Source organism: Aphis gossypii, chromosome 2 (genome assembly GCF_020184175.1).
Source record: "Aphis gossypii isolate Hap1 chromosome 2, ASM2018417v2, whole genome shotgun sequence".
In the NCBI taxonomy this organism is placed as follows: Eukaryota; Metazoa; Arthropoda; class Insecta; order Hemiptera; family Aphididae; genus Aphis; species Aphis gossypii.
In genome coordinates this window covers 72,847,677-72,866,681 of record NC_065531.1, presented here as the reverse complement: position 1 = coordinate 72,866,681, position 19,005 = coordinate 72,847,677, and the positions used below count along the sequence as shown (strand labels likewise).

Genomic DNA, 19,005 nt, shown 5'->3' with positions numbered 1-19,005 from the left:
CATGAATATTGTTAAAATATGTATTTAAAAGTCATGTGATATATTTTGTATAAAATAAATATAATGCATAAACTATTTATAATATTCATAATTTGAAAGCCTATTTAAACATACTAAATTATTTTATTTATTATTCCAAGTAGACGTAAATTGTAAAAGAATAAATTGTTATCATTTTTATAAATTATAGTTGTCAAAATACATATTTTTTTTAACTCGGGAATTTCATTTCAAGAGAAAAAAATATTATTGCTTCATAAATAAATAGACTGAATTGTTTAGATAATTTTGATCATTCGTGATAAAAAAAAAATTATCTATATTTATAATATTTTATATATACATAATACATAAATGTTTTAGTGTAACATCGAATGAGAGAAATTCAGTTGTTTTAGGTACATGTTCAAAAAAATCCAGAAAAAAATTGTATGTACAATTAAAAATAAATATTTCTATTTCTATGAATAGAAAAAAAGACCTTTATACTTAATTTGTGTATTGAAAATGGTAGATGAGAACATATTTAAAATTGTGTAAATTAAAAAAAAATAACTATAATTCAAAACTACCTAATTTTAATACCATTTTCATCTTATTTTTTTTTTATTTTATGACAATCAATTCACATTTGAACTCGAATAAAAACTTACGATAAATTGAAAGATAATAATTTATTTAACATAATATAATGTCATTAATATTTAAAAATTTATCCATATTACAGTGTTAGTTATAGTTTTATTTTTAAATTAAAACAATTTTTAATCATGAAAAAAAAAAATAATACCTCTGACTAAAATAAAATTCATGTAATAAAATCATCCATATAATATTATGTTACTATAATTTAAATTTATAATAAATAATGATAAACTATTGATATATTTTATGTTTGATTCCGAATATTATATTAAATATTTATTTAAAATAAACGTGATCACAAATAGTATTTATATGTTTTCCTTAGTTTAAAATGAAAGTTTTTACCAGTAATTCATTAATGTTGTTCGTTTATTTTATTTTATTCAAATATTCAATAAAAATTATAACAATAAATACATCTAAAATAATATGATATTAAATATTTTAATCAATTTTTAAATGATTTCTAAAATGTTTAACTGATAAATGTATATAGCAACTAAATATAAAAATATAAATTCTTTCACTTATATAGCCTACGATTTAGTGTTTGATACAATTAAATCCAACAATATAAAAATTAATATTTGTATTAAATCTGATTAATAGAACGATACTTTAATTAAATTAGTAATAGAATTCGACGAAGTACCACAACACTACATAAGGTTTACACTTACGCGGTTTCTTCCATGACCGTGGACAGGATAAAGTCTGTAGATTTGTCGTTATGTATGATGTGACAGTCATCCGAACCGGGTGATCCGCCCTCTTCTTCGTCGTCCTGTTAACACAAAAAACCCATTAAAACACCCCAAAAGCATACGCATTATTATGTGTGTTATAATGATAGCAAAGGGCATTGCGTGACCCACTCAGTTGAGATTACTGTATACGTATTGATGTAATACACAGATTTTTTTATACATATATAACTACAATTAAATACAATTTAGAGGCAATTTTTTGAAATTATACTAGAAATTTATTTCTGAAAAAAACTCAATGATATGTTTTTTATATCAGTCAATATAATATAATATAAATACATAAAGTAGATAACAATTTTTTTTGGACATTTTAAAATAATATAATATTAATTTTAAACTTTTTCAAAAAAAATAATGAACATGTTCAATGTTAATATGATATCGGCGTCGTTTGATATTTTAATAAAATTAAAACACTGTAAACATTGTGGTTGTACGTGAAAATGTATTTTAGTTTCTTTTTAAAAAGCATTTTTAAAAAACAATACAAGAAATAAATTGTATGCACGACTATTTTATTGTATTCAGTATTTTGTCAAATGAAACAACTAATTTTAATGTATTTCTCTTTTTATATTTTATATTTCACATTGTTTTATGTATTATTTGCTAAGAATGTGTGTGGGTTTCTAAAAAAAGTAATATCTTGTATACATTTCACAATTAATTAAAATCTAACCAATCGTAAAGACTTATGTCGACATTTTTATTGCACTGATGCATATGGTAATAAAATATTGAATAACCAAAATAAATTATATATCTTATATTACATAAAAAATATCTAATTAAAATTAAACTATAAAATTCAGATTTATTATTTAATAAAGTAATGTATTATTCATAAATTAGAAAAATTAATTGTAAAGAGCTTTATATAATCTTTATAATAATATAATTAGTCATGTAAATTATAATTGTATTTACGAATTCTCAAAATTGCATCAAATAATATTTTCATAATTGTATTATTTGTTCACGAAAAGTTTGAAAGAAACACGCACACATTATAATAATTTATAAACATATATTATGATTTATGAAGTATTTGAATAATTTTAAAATATTTATGTATTAATCATCTTAGGCAAATTAATTTTACTGTGTGTATATAATATGTGAATATGAAATAATCAAATTAATAGATGATAATTTTTTTGAGCATTTTGACTTTAGAAACCATTGCTTTCTGTTCATATTTGTGTTTTAATAATAATAATAACAACGAATATACGAATTATGTTACTAATAAAGAACATGGTTTAAAGCATTCGCGTTGTTCCCAGAAGAAACATAAAATGTACCCAAATATTTATTTATTTTAAAATTCCATTCAATCATGAAAAATATGTATTATTAACAAATGTTTTTATATAAATATATTATTTGGTACATATTATTGTAACGCAAAGGTATTATACCGTAAATTTAATTTGAATAATATTGAATGAATAATAATAAATATTTAACAGTAATTGTTACAAATTGAGATTACGAACTAGGTAATATGATACAAGCTATTTTAACTACACTTAATTTAGTTTGATTTTAAATATGTGTAAACTACAGTTTATTGTTAATTGTACACAATTGTAATGCATGATATTGCAATATATATTTGAACATCAATTATTGTTACTATTGATGTATTGATGTAATACGTGTTATTAATTTTGATTTTTAGTGTTTATCTCATAGTTCTTATACTGCTGTACTAAGTATATGGTCTATAATTTATTTTCGATTACGGTGTGATACCTAACCAACAGTGATAATATGTTTCTACTTTCATCTGTATTCAAAAAAGATACTGCTGATTTGGAAACTGAAATTCTTTTACTTAAACAATCAATAAAATTATCAGAAATTAATAAAGAAAATTGTGAAAAGTAGATGGATTTATAAACTATATCTGAAACTAGCATAACATTTATACTTTGTGGTGTATCCAGAGCTTTAAAATCATTCATGGTAATTCCTGTGACAACATGTTTAAGTGAAAGATAACTTTCGAAATTTAATCATGCTATAATCTAAACTTAGAAATATAAGGCTGCAAGAATGTTTAAATAACCTTTTCACTAAGTTCCTAGAACAGAAACTAGCATATAATTGAAACCATATTAAAACATTAAAGGTCAACGGAGTAATACATGAGCTTTAAAATCTGCAAAACACTATAAATAATTATTTATTTTACTTTTAAAATGCACGTTATTATTTTTAATAATTTAGTAATAAAATATTATATCAATTTAAGTAAAAATAATACATCGTTTTTAATAGTATTACTAGAATAAAAAATATTACATAATCACCAATGTCAAGTTCCGACGATACATTTTAACCAGAGAAAAATGTGATCATAATTAATTTTAACCAAACTATTAACTATTAAAAACATTGTTTATTCAACTAAGAAAATACGTTATGTATGTTACTATTGTTTTTAATTTTGCTCTAAATTCTAACATGTTTAACAATTTAACATTTAAATATGAGTGTATAACCATACTACTACAAGATCATCATTGTTCTCTATTGAAATATATTAGTAACTATTTTGATGTGCATATTATTTAAATACCTGACTCCCGCTTCCCGTGTTGGTCGGCCCTTCATCAACGATGGATGAACTTCCAGGTGCTAATGAAGCTGTAGCTAGCAACGTAGTCTCTGCCAGACGTCGCTTGGTCTGTGCTACGTTTTCAATGATGATACCTGGTTTCATGTCTCTGCTCAGCTGCGGTCTTCTTGCCGCCTTTGCTTTTCTCGCTCTGAGGTTTAATGCCTGTAATGAAAATAAACCACCAGATAGAATTAATATATTATTATAAATGAAAGCCACTTATATTATAATAATATATAATGTTGACTTAGCAATAATGTAGTAACGTTTTATTCCCATACGAAAATAATATACGATAATCATTAGATCCTTTAAAAATGTTTATTAAGTACCTACCTAAATATATTCATACTTACGAATAAACATACTACCTATATTACCTATATCTTATCGGTATATTAACATGTGAAGTTAATTTTAATATTTAGTTTTTTTTTTCTTAGTTAACTTAGTTTACCTGTATTTTTATTATTAAATACATTAAACATATCATTTATTAAATTCACTAATATATATTATTATCAAGTAAGTTATTTTTAAACAATTTTTAAAGGTTTTACTTTAAAATAACTACGAGAGTCTAGCAGAATAAATGATGGAAAAAACTATTTACTAGCATTAATATGTGATATTATATTATTAAAGATAATTTTCAATATTATTAAGGGACAGGCAGAAGTTAGAATTGCAGAAATAAACCAACAATAAAAAAGTATACAAATGTTAGTGTTCGTAGAATTGATGAATGGTAAACTTCATTGAGTTAAATATATTTTATTCGGTTTTTATGACTACACTGTACATAATAAAAAAATGCATATACATATATATATATATATATATATATTTTAAGCTGATACTCACAGCAGAGTTTTACTTAATAATAAAAAATAAAACGGAATTATAAAATGTAATACCATTATTATTCGGGAATATAATATTAAAACTGAAGTCTTAAAAAATCTAAATTATTCATAACGATGAAATCAAATTGTACTTTATTAATTAATATTAATTTGATTACTGTAAAATTAAATTATTATGGATGTATTTAAACTTTTTTTTTTAAAAGTGATAAAATGAATAATAGTAATACAATATTGTTAATGAATATTATTTGTACTGTAATAAATTCAAAAATAATATTATGAATACTTATATTACATATTATGTAACATAATATGTAAATTGTAAATGTGTGTGTTGTAATGAAGTTGTAGTTAAATATTCAAATATATAAAGGTACAATGTCCAATTGTATGATATAGGCAAGCACTATTAAGTTAGTACAGTTCTAAATATGCATTTTGATAAAACAAATTATATCACATAAATTAAACAAAATTAATGGCAATCGTCGAAAATTGCACGTAAACATGAAAACGTATAATATACAACATAAATTATGGGTATTCTGTTAAAATTCCATACCTATATTATTGTGTACTATGAAACACATACATTTATTCTAATTAATATTAGTTATTATTGTTTTATTGAATCAAACTGTGATGTATAATTTATCTGTATTTTATTAAAACGTGTTTGTTTTAGATTTTCAATAAAATAACGAATTAATTAATTTTAAATTGTATGCATTGTGTCTTTTTTAAAGTATAAAATCATTTGTTTGGGATTGCTCCAAAATCATCATGCTGAAATTTATAGCGATTTGAAATTGTTCAACTCAATACGTATAATGGGTTATTTTTGGAAATAATCATTATTTTTAGTTTAGATAGATTTAGTTAAAAAAAAATAGTCTTTGCAAAAATGTTTAAATTTATTTTCTATTGCTTGTAAACCTGGTATTTTACTTTACTCATATGAAATTTACTAAGACAATTTAAATAAAAAAACTTCTCATAGAATATTCCTCCAATAGTATAGTCACATTAATAATATAAAACTATATTATACGTTTTTGGCTTCATAAATTTAAAAATATAATAAATATATAAATAAATTATTGTATTTCACAGTCTTGAAGTAGTAATTAGGAATAACGAAATAAATAAAGAATTAATATGTGTTAAACTTTTTTTTTTTACATAATATTATATACATGTATATTTCATCGGTATAAAAACATGATCAATAATATAGTTATTATTTACAGTGTATTTTATTTTTGAGTACACAAACTCCGTTGCATATTTAATCGCATCTTAGCTGAATACACGAATAGTAATAATACAAGACAGGTGGTACTACAATGCATGCACGTCGGGGAACAGCAGCTGACATTTGTATAAATACGTAGACGGAACTGTTGAAAAAATTACTCGCGGCATCGGAAACCTCGTAGAGGGATATATTGTGCGGTGTAAATGAGATTATACCGAGTTAAGTATACGAATATGTACACAATGACATACACGTGGTGGTTATAGAGTTACCAACTCCAATGCTGAAGATAAGGCGAGAGTGAATAGGTTAAAGTGGTTTGAGCGTGTTGCGAGGGAGAGAGCGGACATAAAGCGGTAAAGGGAATTTGAGAAATGCACGTAGAAGGATTCGGAATAGGAAACGGCTAGGAGTAATTTAAAATGGCGTGGGAATGTGCATGCAGGGTAGGAATACACAAGTGGGTGAAGGGTAGTATTACGGTAGTTGATGTTGGAGGGGGATAGGGGATGGAAAGGGATCGCATCGGGTAAGGCGATTGAGGACTGCGCGTTAGTCGACCGCTCTTCTGCTATCATGGCAGTGGAAAACGATGAGGTGGATAGAGGTTGATTTTTTTTTTATATAATAATATATTTCCGGATATCGTTTGATGCTATTATTATAATAATGCGCTTTATTGTAGATAATGGCGGCAATTCGTAAGAATACACAGTGAAATAATTTACAAATCACGTTATGGAAACTTTTTTTTTTTCAGTAAGAATATAATATAATATTTTGTACTATAATAATATAGTTACGATGCGTGTTATTATAATATATTTTATTTTTTTCATGTAGTTAAATGATGTTTTATTAATTGTGTTAAGAACAAATGACCTGTTTCTTTCATTTGACCATGCTAATTTTATATTATTTATAATGAGTTTACTTTAAGTAAACTTTGGTCTTTGAAATCTTTACTAGTTTAATTGGTGTTCTTAGATAAATTACTAAACTTACACAAGTAAGTAAAATAACTAATTTGAATCATAAATTACAGTTAATACATTTTCAAAAACTATCGTTATAAATTAATACTAAATAGTTATGGATTCATATTATTTTGTTTAATTAAAATGTAAGTTATTATGTTTTAATATTTAATAATATATACTATACATCTTTAAACTATAGAATTAAAATAAATAAAATATTTATAAAGACATGGCTAATGAAACTTTGAAAATTATACACCGTGTGTAGTGAAAAAATATATATGTAAAGAAGATGTATAGAGTATTTTAAATAAATCAGAGTTCATCTCAAAAATATCTAAATATATATACATAATATGTATATATATCTTTATGTATTACATATATATGTATATATAATATTATATAATAATAATTGTTGACATATTATGTAATTTATTTTAATGCTACATTAATAAAAGTTACTTCGAACGTTTAATAGATTATTTTATTTGCACTTATACTACTATAGATAGTTGTTGCTAACACATTATTTTAATGACATTTTAATATTTAAATTGAAAAATGTAAATGTTCTGTAAGAATTTTTAAAGATTCTAGAATATATTTAGCTAATATTTTAAAATTTAAAATTTATGAAATTATTTAAGCTTTTATTAGGGAATTCTTATTAAATTACTTGAAATTATAATATTTACTAATTGTAAAATACATTATTATACTATAATGATTGTGTATGATTAAGTTATGAATAGGTTGTTAGCTTTGTGCTTATTAACGAAATATAACTTTTTAGTAATATTATTGTGAAAGCAAACAGATAATTGGTTTAATAATACTTAATTAAGCTTTAATATTTGACTAACAAAACATAATATGCTATTATATAATTTATTAAGTTACGAAGTAACCACGTCATTGTAAATTCAATACGTGATTAATTTTGAATAACATTTTGAATTATGAAACATGCAATTTTTTAATTAAAATTGTGATTTCTGATTTAAAAAATGTACGATACTGTTTTACATTTTATGAACAAGTGAATAATTTCATAAAACAATTATAGATAAATTAATTTAATTAAATAATTATTATTGTATATTTTCTTAACCTCAATATTGTATAGTATCGTATTATACCATAAATAATATTTATTTTTTAAGAAGACGTACAAATTCAAGTATTTTATCATTTCAAATAAAAATAAGTACAGTATTAACTACGTCGGTATAATATATAAATAATATAATATAATATATTATGCATATAACTTTTTATAACTCTTCTCATCATATTCGTTTTTTATATTTAACTCATCTGTTTTCATATTATTTCAGAGATAATTGTAGGAAATAGATAAATTCAGAATTTTTAGTTAATTGAACTAAAATCTATAATTTAAATCGCATTTTTTTTTTTTTTTTGTTAATATTTTTAAAACGTGCTTATGTTTAATTATTCCTGTATAATTTAATTACCGTTTCAGTTTTACAGGCTTAAAAGTAACCTTCAATATGCTTTAATACTACGCTATTCCATATAGTCTAATTTACCTGATATATGTTAACGGTAGCTGATCTAATGATATATTTTACATAACAAAAAGTCAAACCAAGGAAGTAAGTCTTTTGAATAATTTATGTATTTCTAATTGAAAACGATTGTAAAAATTTCATTTGACGTGATTTAATATGATTTGATCAAATCGAGCATCTCACACATTATATCATCAAAATATAGTTTTAACCCTTTCAGTTTATTTTATGAATATATTTATATTTCACAATTAACAATGACCAATATTGTTGTTTAATATAAATCCTATGCGTATATTTCAGAGTAAATACTCCTACAGATAATATGTCATCAGTTTATACTTTAATCCAAATTTTATATTGGACTATATTATGGTTCGAAATAAAAAAAAAAAAAAAAATATAGAAACTTTTTAAAAATCTACGTTATTGCAGTATAAAATATTGTAATGTATCATAATACGTAAAAAATATATATATATACATAGAAATATTTTCAACAAACAATAATGTATGAACGTATACTCATGTGTGTGCGTGCGTTTGTGTAGATATGTCTCTTGATATCAGATTTGAAAACTATAAAGTAGACTTTTTAGGAAAGCTACATTAATAATTATTTCCGTTTGGATGTAGCACGAACGCTTAACGTGGATCATTCTCAAAACAATGTTTATAAGCAACAAAATTAACATAAGTCACAAGGATAAAATTAAAAAAAAAAAACTTATTATCGCCATAATATCTATTTTATAATATATTATGCGTACCTATTATTTGAAATCTTGAAATAAGTGGATAACAGTTGTACATAATATTGTAATGTATTATAATACAAAAGATGTTCTGTGTGTGCGATTAACAATTGAATGTTATATTAATAAATATATAATTTTTAATATAAGCATAAAACTGCAATAATAGTTTATACAAATAGTATCTGTGTACAAATGTCACCACACTGTATAAATTTACATTAATAAATAACCTCTAGTTTTGAATTATTCCTATTATTGCCGCTGAGGACGACGACGATGTCGGTACAACTATGACAGAACGACTTGTGCAAAACATATTTTCAAAGAAACGGTCGTTTCCTCACTATTTTTTAACAAGCTTATGTGTGCGGACAACCGTAATGAACCGACCGGAGTAATTTTTAAAAGTTTTTTTTCTCGTTCACCCTCGTGATTTATCAACCGCTATAAAAAAAAAAAAAATAAAAATAAAAAAAAAGAATATGGAAACAGACGCGTTTGTATATTCCTATATATATTCTATATATAGGAATATAAAAAAAAACTTGAGCTGGTGGGGTAAAAAATGTCCTAACGCAATCGGGCCGGTGAGAGGAAAATCAGAACGTGCGAGAGTGCTCGTGCGGTGTAATAACACATGACGGTGGTGGGGTATACAACATACGTAATATATATTATGTGTATAGCGATCGGTCGAAACACGTATAATGGCTGCGGTCGCGCGGAATGCACGCGAGGATAGAGATAAATCAGTTGACACGATATAAAATGCGGTTTTAATCCTCGCGTGTACCGTTAATACGGTCCATATACATATATTATACGGGGTGATCAATTTTACGTAAGACACGATTTATTTCAGAAAACACTAAAGTTTTTGAAAATATTTTATTTACGTAATTATTTAAAGTCGTTGTTCTTTTTTAAATTCTTGTTTAATTTTTTTTAAGTGTTTAATCTTTTAAATGATAACATACACATAGACTAAAAGTTTATGAGTTATATAAATATTAAAATTTAAAGTGAATTGAAAAGTAGAGACCGAAATTTAGCAGGGTACCTTAACGACACATCACGTCATAGATTCAATATTTTTTTTTAAAAATCGAAATAGTCCAAAAATAATCTGTGATTGAATAATTAATTAAAAACACATATTAATAAAGATTAAAATAAAATAACAACGGTAAAAATACATCAATTTTAGAAAAATGACGTTTATCTCGTGAAAAAATTTCAAAAGCGCGTAATATTTTTTGTAATAATGAGTGTCTTACGTTAAATGGATTACCCGGTATGTATTATATATACTAAATACACACATGCCCATCCGTATACCTATATTTTATGTACCTATATGTGTGTACAAACTCATAAAATATAACGGTTAATAGAGATAACGGCTTTTCGGTTCGGAGGCGAAGGTGGAGACTGCGACGTTGGCGTGCGCGCATGGCCATAGAGAGGACTGCGGAAGAGACGGTGTAGCACGCTCGTGCCGGCCGTTGCCGTGGCCGTGTCAAAGAAGTTGTGCCTTAATAAATTCCGTTCGGCCTTTTTCACCGCCACGTACCTACCCTACGCCTCGCTACCCCTATATCACCCGTAACAACCTTAACCACCACCATCGCTACCACCGCCACTTCCACCCAGGCAGCACGCTGTATATAATATATATATATATATATATACAATATAAAGCTGTCCTCGGAAAGTCATTAACGGGCGCTTTCACATTTATTATGTATTATTTATATTATTATGGCAGTGATCATATTGAAAGTTTATTATACAACTTTTGGCAAGCCAAAAACGATTTATAATCTCGGCGCTACACGTAAGTGAGTGTAACGTAGGTAATTTTTTTCCCGTCTTTTCGCCATCGCAAAAGGCGGTTATTTCGCCATACATCCATCGTATTATTATTATTATTATTATCGTGTACTCGTAATAAATATAATATTTCTCTACGCAAGCTTTCCCTTATTTTTTATGATTTTTTTTTTTTTCATTCGGGTATACGATGACTTGTCGGTGTGGTGTTCAAACGTGTTATACAATCATATTATATTGTGTTATATACGTTCATAGTAAACAATATTAATCGCATATACAGATATGCATTTAGGTATCTTGTTTATATTATATAATTGTGCTCAACTATCCGTGCAGAAAATGACCGAAACCATCACCTCCGATGTAACGCGTACAACGGTTATACGGTTTAAAGTAATTAATTAATTAACATGGACCCAAAGAGAAGAATATAGCAACATGATCTGTGATATGTAAATGCAGTGCAGGTAATAGTATCTAAGGAATTTTATTGTCGTCATTGAATCAGTGAAAGTACTTACTGATAATGTCTACCAAAAACATGGACTGTATAAAAATAAATGTATACACCCTTCCACTATGAAAACATAAATTTCATTTTATTTTTAACTGTACGTACAAATAATACAATAAATAGGCATTAAATATCAATCTCCGAAGACAGTTCGTAACTTGCTTTCATTGTTATTCATTCAGCGTCAAAATTGTGTTTCTTATCAGTAAACGTGTTAAAATACTAAACATAATATAAATGGAAAATATCTTAATAATTTCAATAAGTATCTATACTCAATATTTGCATTTCATAATGATACGAACGTTATTGAATACCATCTCGTATATTATATATATTATAATATATTATTATATATTTTTATTAGATTATTTTAAATTATATTCAAATATGAGATGTATTATATGCTTATTGTCTGTTCATACTTTTGTAGGTTAAAATTATATTGTATGATATTATATTATGTTTGAATAACTGAATACATGTGAAGAATCATATGTTGTCTATATAAGCCCATACAACACAAAAAATTGTACTCAGCCTTATATTCAAGCATTATACATTATTTTTGTCTTATTTTTGTCAATAAATTCAATCTTTTTATATTTCTTCTACTGATTTTATTCAATAATCACCTGTAATATCTATTTAGAAGGATCACTGTTCCTTATTGTATGAGGGTAAAAGATAAAAGATATTTATTTATGAACGCATTATACATTTAACTACCTACATTCAATTTAAAAATAATTTCGTATTTATTCACCATCAAAATATCTCATTTTTTTAGTGATAAATAAATGTAACAAGTAAAGATATTAAGCTAATTTTATTATAAAATTCAATAAAATAAATTTTACATTAACATATTAATAAACTAAGAATGCCATAACATCATCTCGCATTCATAAAAATATATTTCACTATTAAGTTAAAATTTGTTCGCATGTATTTAAACTTATTTTTTTCGTTACAATGGTGTAACATTAACAGTCATTTTATTCTAGCACAATATTTGGAATCTATGAATTTATCAATTTATTCGTTGTTTGAGGCCGCTAAAAACAAAAATCAAATAAAGTAGTCACGCTTGTCCAAACAAGTAATTCACAAAATGTACGTGTCGTCGCAATGAACATGTCATTATAATATTTCAACTGTCAACAATGTGGTAACGCTCTAAAGCCACCTACACTCCGATGTACCGAAATTGCCTACACTATGCGCCGGCTATTAAAATTAACTAAATATTATACATCAGGTAGTTGTGTATTGTGCATGAGACATGACTGATACATTGATAGTTATATAATAATTTGGTACATGAAGAATCCGTAAATTGGCAGATGTTTTCTTTGTAGCATAAAATATAAAACTATATAACGAATTATCTGCGATTATAATACTAATGTAATATATATTAATTTAATATTATAGACTATGCACATTTTTAATAAAAACAATAAATATTTAATTAACAATTATTTATACACTTCGACCATATATAAACTTATAACGGATTATTGGTCAAAAATTATTTTTTACTATTTAAGTGTTAAGTTAGTAATAATGACAATAATGGTGGTGAGAGGAAAGATAATGTACAAAACCACAGGTCGTGGAAGCGTGACTGAAGAGTATTTTTCACCAAACTCATACCAATAGTACATTATATTATATACTAAACGCACGTTCTCGCATCTTATAGTTACTGTTTTTTCACCTTAGACTATTGGCCATCGTGAGCCTTTTGTTACTGGTAAGAGTTACGGATTCTATCAATTTTTCAGCTAGTGGATAAATTGAATTACTACAGACCAGGCGCCTCAGATCGCGTCTGACACCTGAAGAATTACTCGAAATGAACACGGTAACGATGGCGGGAAAGGTGAGGTTTTCCAAAAACTATTTCTACGAAAAGTTTTATACTATAAGCAAACCTTAAACTCGTCTACGACGTGAGTATATATATATATAATTTAATGTATATATATAAAGGTGATAAGGAGGTTGTAAGTAGATGGAGCAGTGATGGACTAAGGCGAAGCGGTTTCTTTTTCTACAAACCATAAAGGTTTTTATTTCGTTGCTGTGCCTAAATATAGAGAAAAAATCTATTATTTTTGAATCATTTGATTTGGTTTTTGTTTTCTGGCAACAGAACAAAAAAACAATATATATATAACTGTGTATTCACCAATTTAGGGGACATTGAATTTCTCAGTAAGCTACTATAATAGGATAGACATATTTTTTTAAAGTAATTTTGATGAATCAACTACTGTTCAAAATTGAAAATTGGCTGATTAAGAGCCACTTAAATTTTAATAAATAATACATTTTTTTTATTTTCTTAAAGAAATTTAAAACCCTATATAATTATTTATTACTGATTACTTTTTAAACAATTGTAAGTATATATTTTTTTTTTTTTTTAAATATATTCAAGTATTAAAAACAAGACTAATATAATATGGGTATACAATTATTTATTTAAAAAAATACGAAAAATATCCAAAAAACATAATAAGCCTATCGAATATAGTATTCCAAATAGATGTTGCTATTAAAAAATTAAAACATTTTTACAGCGCATGCGTATACCGAAATGATTGATTTTTGAAATGTATTTATAAACGTATCTTTATATACAACCAGTTTTTAAAAAACAATTGATTTATTCCAATATAATCCGGCTGATCAGTGTCAAATTGTTGAACACACTGTATATTAAATAAATAAACAATTTTTATGTTTTTATTTCTGGTTAAAAGCTATACACTTTTGTGTGTAGGCACATAATATTATAATTTTACATTACTTAATAATGGTATACTTTACACGAAATATATAGATATTTGTACACATTACTAATAATATTGATAGTATTGTAACTCTCGAACAACCAGAATAACGCGGACACCAATTTAAAAGTTAATTCATTTTTATTTGTTTCGTGTGGCTTATAGTAAGTGTGAAATTTGATGATTAAATTATACAACCGGTTTTATAAAATTAAAGAAATTTTCTTTAGCTGCATAGATAAGCAAAATAAAAAAAAAATGCCATGTCGAGTCAATACATGATGTCATACAATCATATTTAATTATTATTTTAAATATTATGAATGTATGTTATTTATTAATATTATAAGGAAATCGCTTAAATGCTAATTTTTAAAACAGAGAAACTCTTAAGTGAATTTTGTTTTGTGTGCTATAAGTTTTCATAATCTACATTGATACAAAAATTTCGGGAGAGTTTGTATTCGTAAAATATAATAGTTCTTAGAGTACCTACACAAGATTATATTATTACATAGATTGAAAATTGAACTCAAAACAGTACTAAAAAGATTTTATTTTCAGAATTTTCTATAGAAAAACTTAATCTTCACCAAAAATGTTTGATTATTTTACTAAGTGCAATAAATTGCATAACACATTTTTTGTTTACCTTTAAAATAATACGGAAAAACAAATAACAGTATTTTTTTTTATTTTAAACTACTAGTATAAACTATGATAACTTGACAATTAAAATGAAATATAATACAAGATAAAATTAACAATACACCCATTATTATTAAACTATGTTATATGCTCAGCCTTCCAAATAAAGGCCGTCACCAATTTTATAGCTGGAACTGATTTTGTATTTAAAATAAAGTGGAGAGTTTTGAATTACGTTTTCCGTAGCCTATAATATATGAAGGACAGTTATATAAAATATGAGGGGGGTCACAGATACATAAATTTAAATGAAGAGTATAATACAAAGGTGAATCGTTTAGTCCAAGTTTAAAAAAGTGACTAGGTAGTAAGGTATGTCTTATACGGGCTATACATAAGCGTATATATAACGTAAAGATTAAGTTTAACTATGTGTGGTGTTTGTAAGTTTAGGTTATTGAACCAAATTGTATTAATGATATTGAGAGTTGTTTAACTATATTTCGAAGCGAAGTCATCAGGCGTATTATACCAATAGTAAGATCATAGATAAAAAATATTGTTATTTTAATCATTTTTAACGTGGAACTATATTGATGTAACAATACTATAACTATAATGACTATAACAACTTATCAACTATTTGTATTGATATGATGCATTTAATAGAAAAATTACAACTAATACAATTTTTAAATTATCTGTCAAAAAAACTTACTAGTTCATATTGTTTAATTTGTATACAATATTATTTATGTACAATTGCAAAAATGTAAAATATTTATGAATAACATAACAAAATTATGTTATTTTAAAAATTTCTTAAAAACTTCATTTAGTAAATATACTTTATTGAAGCTAAGTATTAAAAACGGTTTTGAATTACTTTTTAATTACATCGACAAAATTTAACTTTGAATTTTAAATATAATAAAGCCCTAAATGATTTTCAGAAATGAAAATAATAATTATAAATTCTAATAAATTTCATATATACTTCTATTAGTTCTATTTAACCATTGTTTGGTTTTATTATATATTATTTATAATTTTGAATACCGAAGCAATATGGTAAATTCAAGTTTCCAAAAGAACTGTGAGTAAGAAATTATAAATAATTTAAATAACAAACATTAAGATTCCTTGATGAAATATACATTATAGCCAAAAACCGTCGATAAAAAAAACTGAAATTTTAATCAAACTTTCAAAAACGAAGCACAATATTAAATAGTTTTTTGAGTTATTAAGAATACACTAATTAGTTTTAAATTTGTTGTTCAGTCGCGACCTACCTCTCGTCGCTAACGATCTTCTTTCCGCCAGTTATCGCTTAGAAGTTATTGCGTTTTATTACTTAATTAATTAAAAGTTATTTAAATATTCTGTTGCCAACTAGTTGAGACGGCCGCATTTTAAGGAAAAACTCTGGGACCAATAAAAATTAAATCCACGATTGTTTTATAATTTCATTATTCAGATCCCGAATTTCGAATTGTTTCACACAAGAAACACATAATTTTTTAACTTCAAATCCATTTAATAATTCAATTACACTAAATTTACTATACATAATAGATAATTATCATACACTTAATTTTAATATGAGTGATGGAATTAATTTTATGTACGATAATGATGTGATTTTCAACTAGGACGATACACCAGAAAATAATAGCTCCACCGATAATGACATAATAAGCGCAACTCGTCAAAACTTGGAACCATTATTACAAACACCATTTAGTCTCTATCTCATATTACGTACCTGCTATCACATAAACGTAGTATATGAAATAATATAACGTTGATCAATACTTCAAACACTTCAAACCCCATTTAGATGGCACATCGGTTATTATTATTGAACTCACAAGTACAAATATCTCAACCAGTTCCTAGAAGCATCTATTAAATAGTGGTAAAGTTAAATCAAATGATCAAAAAAAAAAATTTTTATTCAAAATTGTATTGAACTCGATTTCCCATATTAACTTGAATCATATTTTTTCGCCAAGTATAAATTAACTGCTTATATCCGCTCAAACATAATATTATCATATGCCATTATAAAACTAGATACCTCTTTTTCAGAAGCAGAATTTTAAGAACTTAGAAAAGGCAATAATCCTATTATTGCTTTGAAACGCATCATTTTTAACAGAAATGGTAATCTCATATTATATACGAGTACAGTCTTTGAAAAATAAAACACTTTTTTTACCAAAATACTAAGCCTATATGGATCTTAAGTATAATAATCGATGAATCGATGTATAACCAAAAATTTGCTCCGATCTTCAATGCAACATACATTTTCTGTTCAGATACTCTAAATTATAGATTATATAAACAATCAACTAAATATAAATATAAAAATAATAATTTATATTCTCCTAACTTCCTTGGTAGCAAGCAATTAAAACAAATAACAAGTTAATTAAAATCTATTACCATATTGATTCTATTTAGTATTTTTATAGACACAGTAACGAATGTTCCTACATAACTTGATTATTTTCTTCCAGAATTCACTTAAATAAAAATCCCATAAACAATACATTAGAATTTCTAAAATAGTTACCACCCAATTATATTCACAACACATTTCTACTTTTCACTTAAACAATGGAAAGCACTAACACCTAATATTTCAAGCAAGTATACTATCGCACTAATTATTGCACTACAATCCTGATTTCACAACCTTAATCTCTCTAGGAAATGCATAACATCATTCTCACGTCTTCAATTAGGCCACACTCTGAACTATCCACAACAACCCTATAGTTTGACAGAACCCACCTCATTTTCAACTGTCTAAAACTTCACTAAAGGGTGTTAGTTTATTGTCTGTTTTTAAATTTTCTAACATTCCTTTCGACATCTTACAGAACGTCATACTTTCATATCAACAACTTAATATTACACTTCTCATACTATCTTTATTTAATCATATTGGCTTTATAATTGAATGTAGCTAATTGTCAAGCGTATTATTATTATTTACTTATGTATTATTATTACTATTTTTTTCTTTCTATACGTTTAACACTATATTCTAATTGTCAAAACTAACTATACAAGTATACAACACATTTAAAATAAACAAAAATAAAAATTCTTATTATCTATTTAATACAATTTTCGTATTTACGAATATAATTTTTGATGGATGGATAAAAAAAAATAAAAAAAAAAAACAGAATAATATAAATGTTTTATGCACAAAAATATTTCATTATTAAATGGCATAGATTAGAAGAAATTATATCAATCGTTTTGGCAAGGCCACAATAATGGTGCTATTAGAAAAAAAAGCTTAGTTTAAAATAAGTTAAATATTTTGTTGCTTACTGATAATTTTTGGAAAAATTCCAAGTGGCGTGACGATAGTAAAACCATGGAGCTAGAAGTATTTTATTTATCAATTTGAATAAATACTTGCTAATGAATGTTGAATGATATTGTTAAAAACATCACGTACAAAATAAATAAACATTATTATATAGGTATATTCAATTATTAAGTTACATAATTAAAATGATCTACATAAGTATACGTTACAAAGAGATACGCACCTTACTAATTGTATGACTTTATTGATATTTATATAAATACATAAATTATATACACGTATGTTTGTATATATTTTAACACTTATTTAAAATATATTTTTTTTAAAGAACAGTGTTATTATCTACTATAAAAAAAATTGAAACGTTGAAAAATACACAAAATGACTGTTGCAAAAAC

The 19,005-nt window shown here is 25.1% G+C and overlaps 1 protein-coding gene across 1 annotated transcript in view; it reads right to left on the bottom strand.

Annotated features, from left to right (window-relative positions):
* Positions 1-19,005, bottom strand: part of LOC114125896 (dopamine D2-like receptor) — a 251,374-nt gene that overhangs the window by 39,467 nt on the left and 192,902 nt on the right. The window contains exons 4-5 of the mRNA XM_050199398.1: positions 4,003-4,206; positions 1,326-1,429 (exon numbers count right to left, since the gene is read on the bottom strand). Of these exons, the coding sequence (XP_050055355.1) occupies positions 1,326-1,429; positions 4,003-4,206 (308 nt within the window). The remainder of the gene's footprint in view (positions 1-1,325; positions 1,430-4,002; positions 4,207-19,005) is intronic.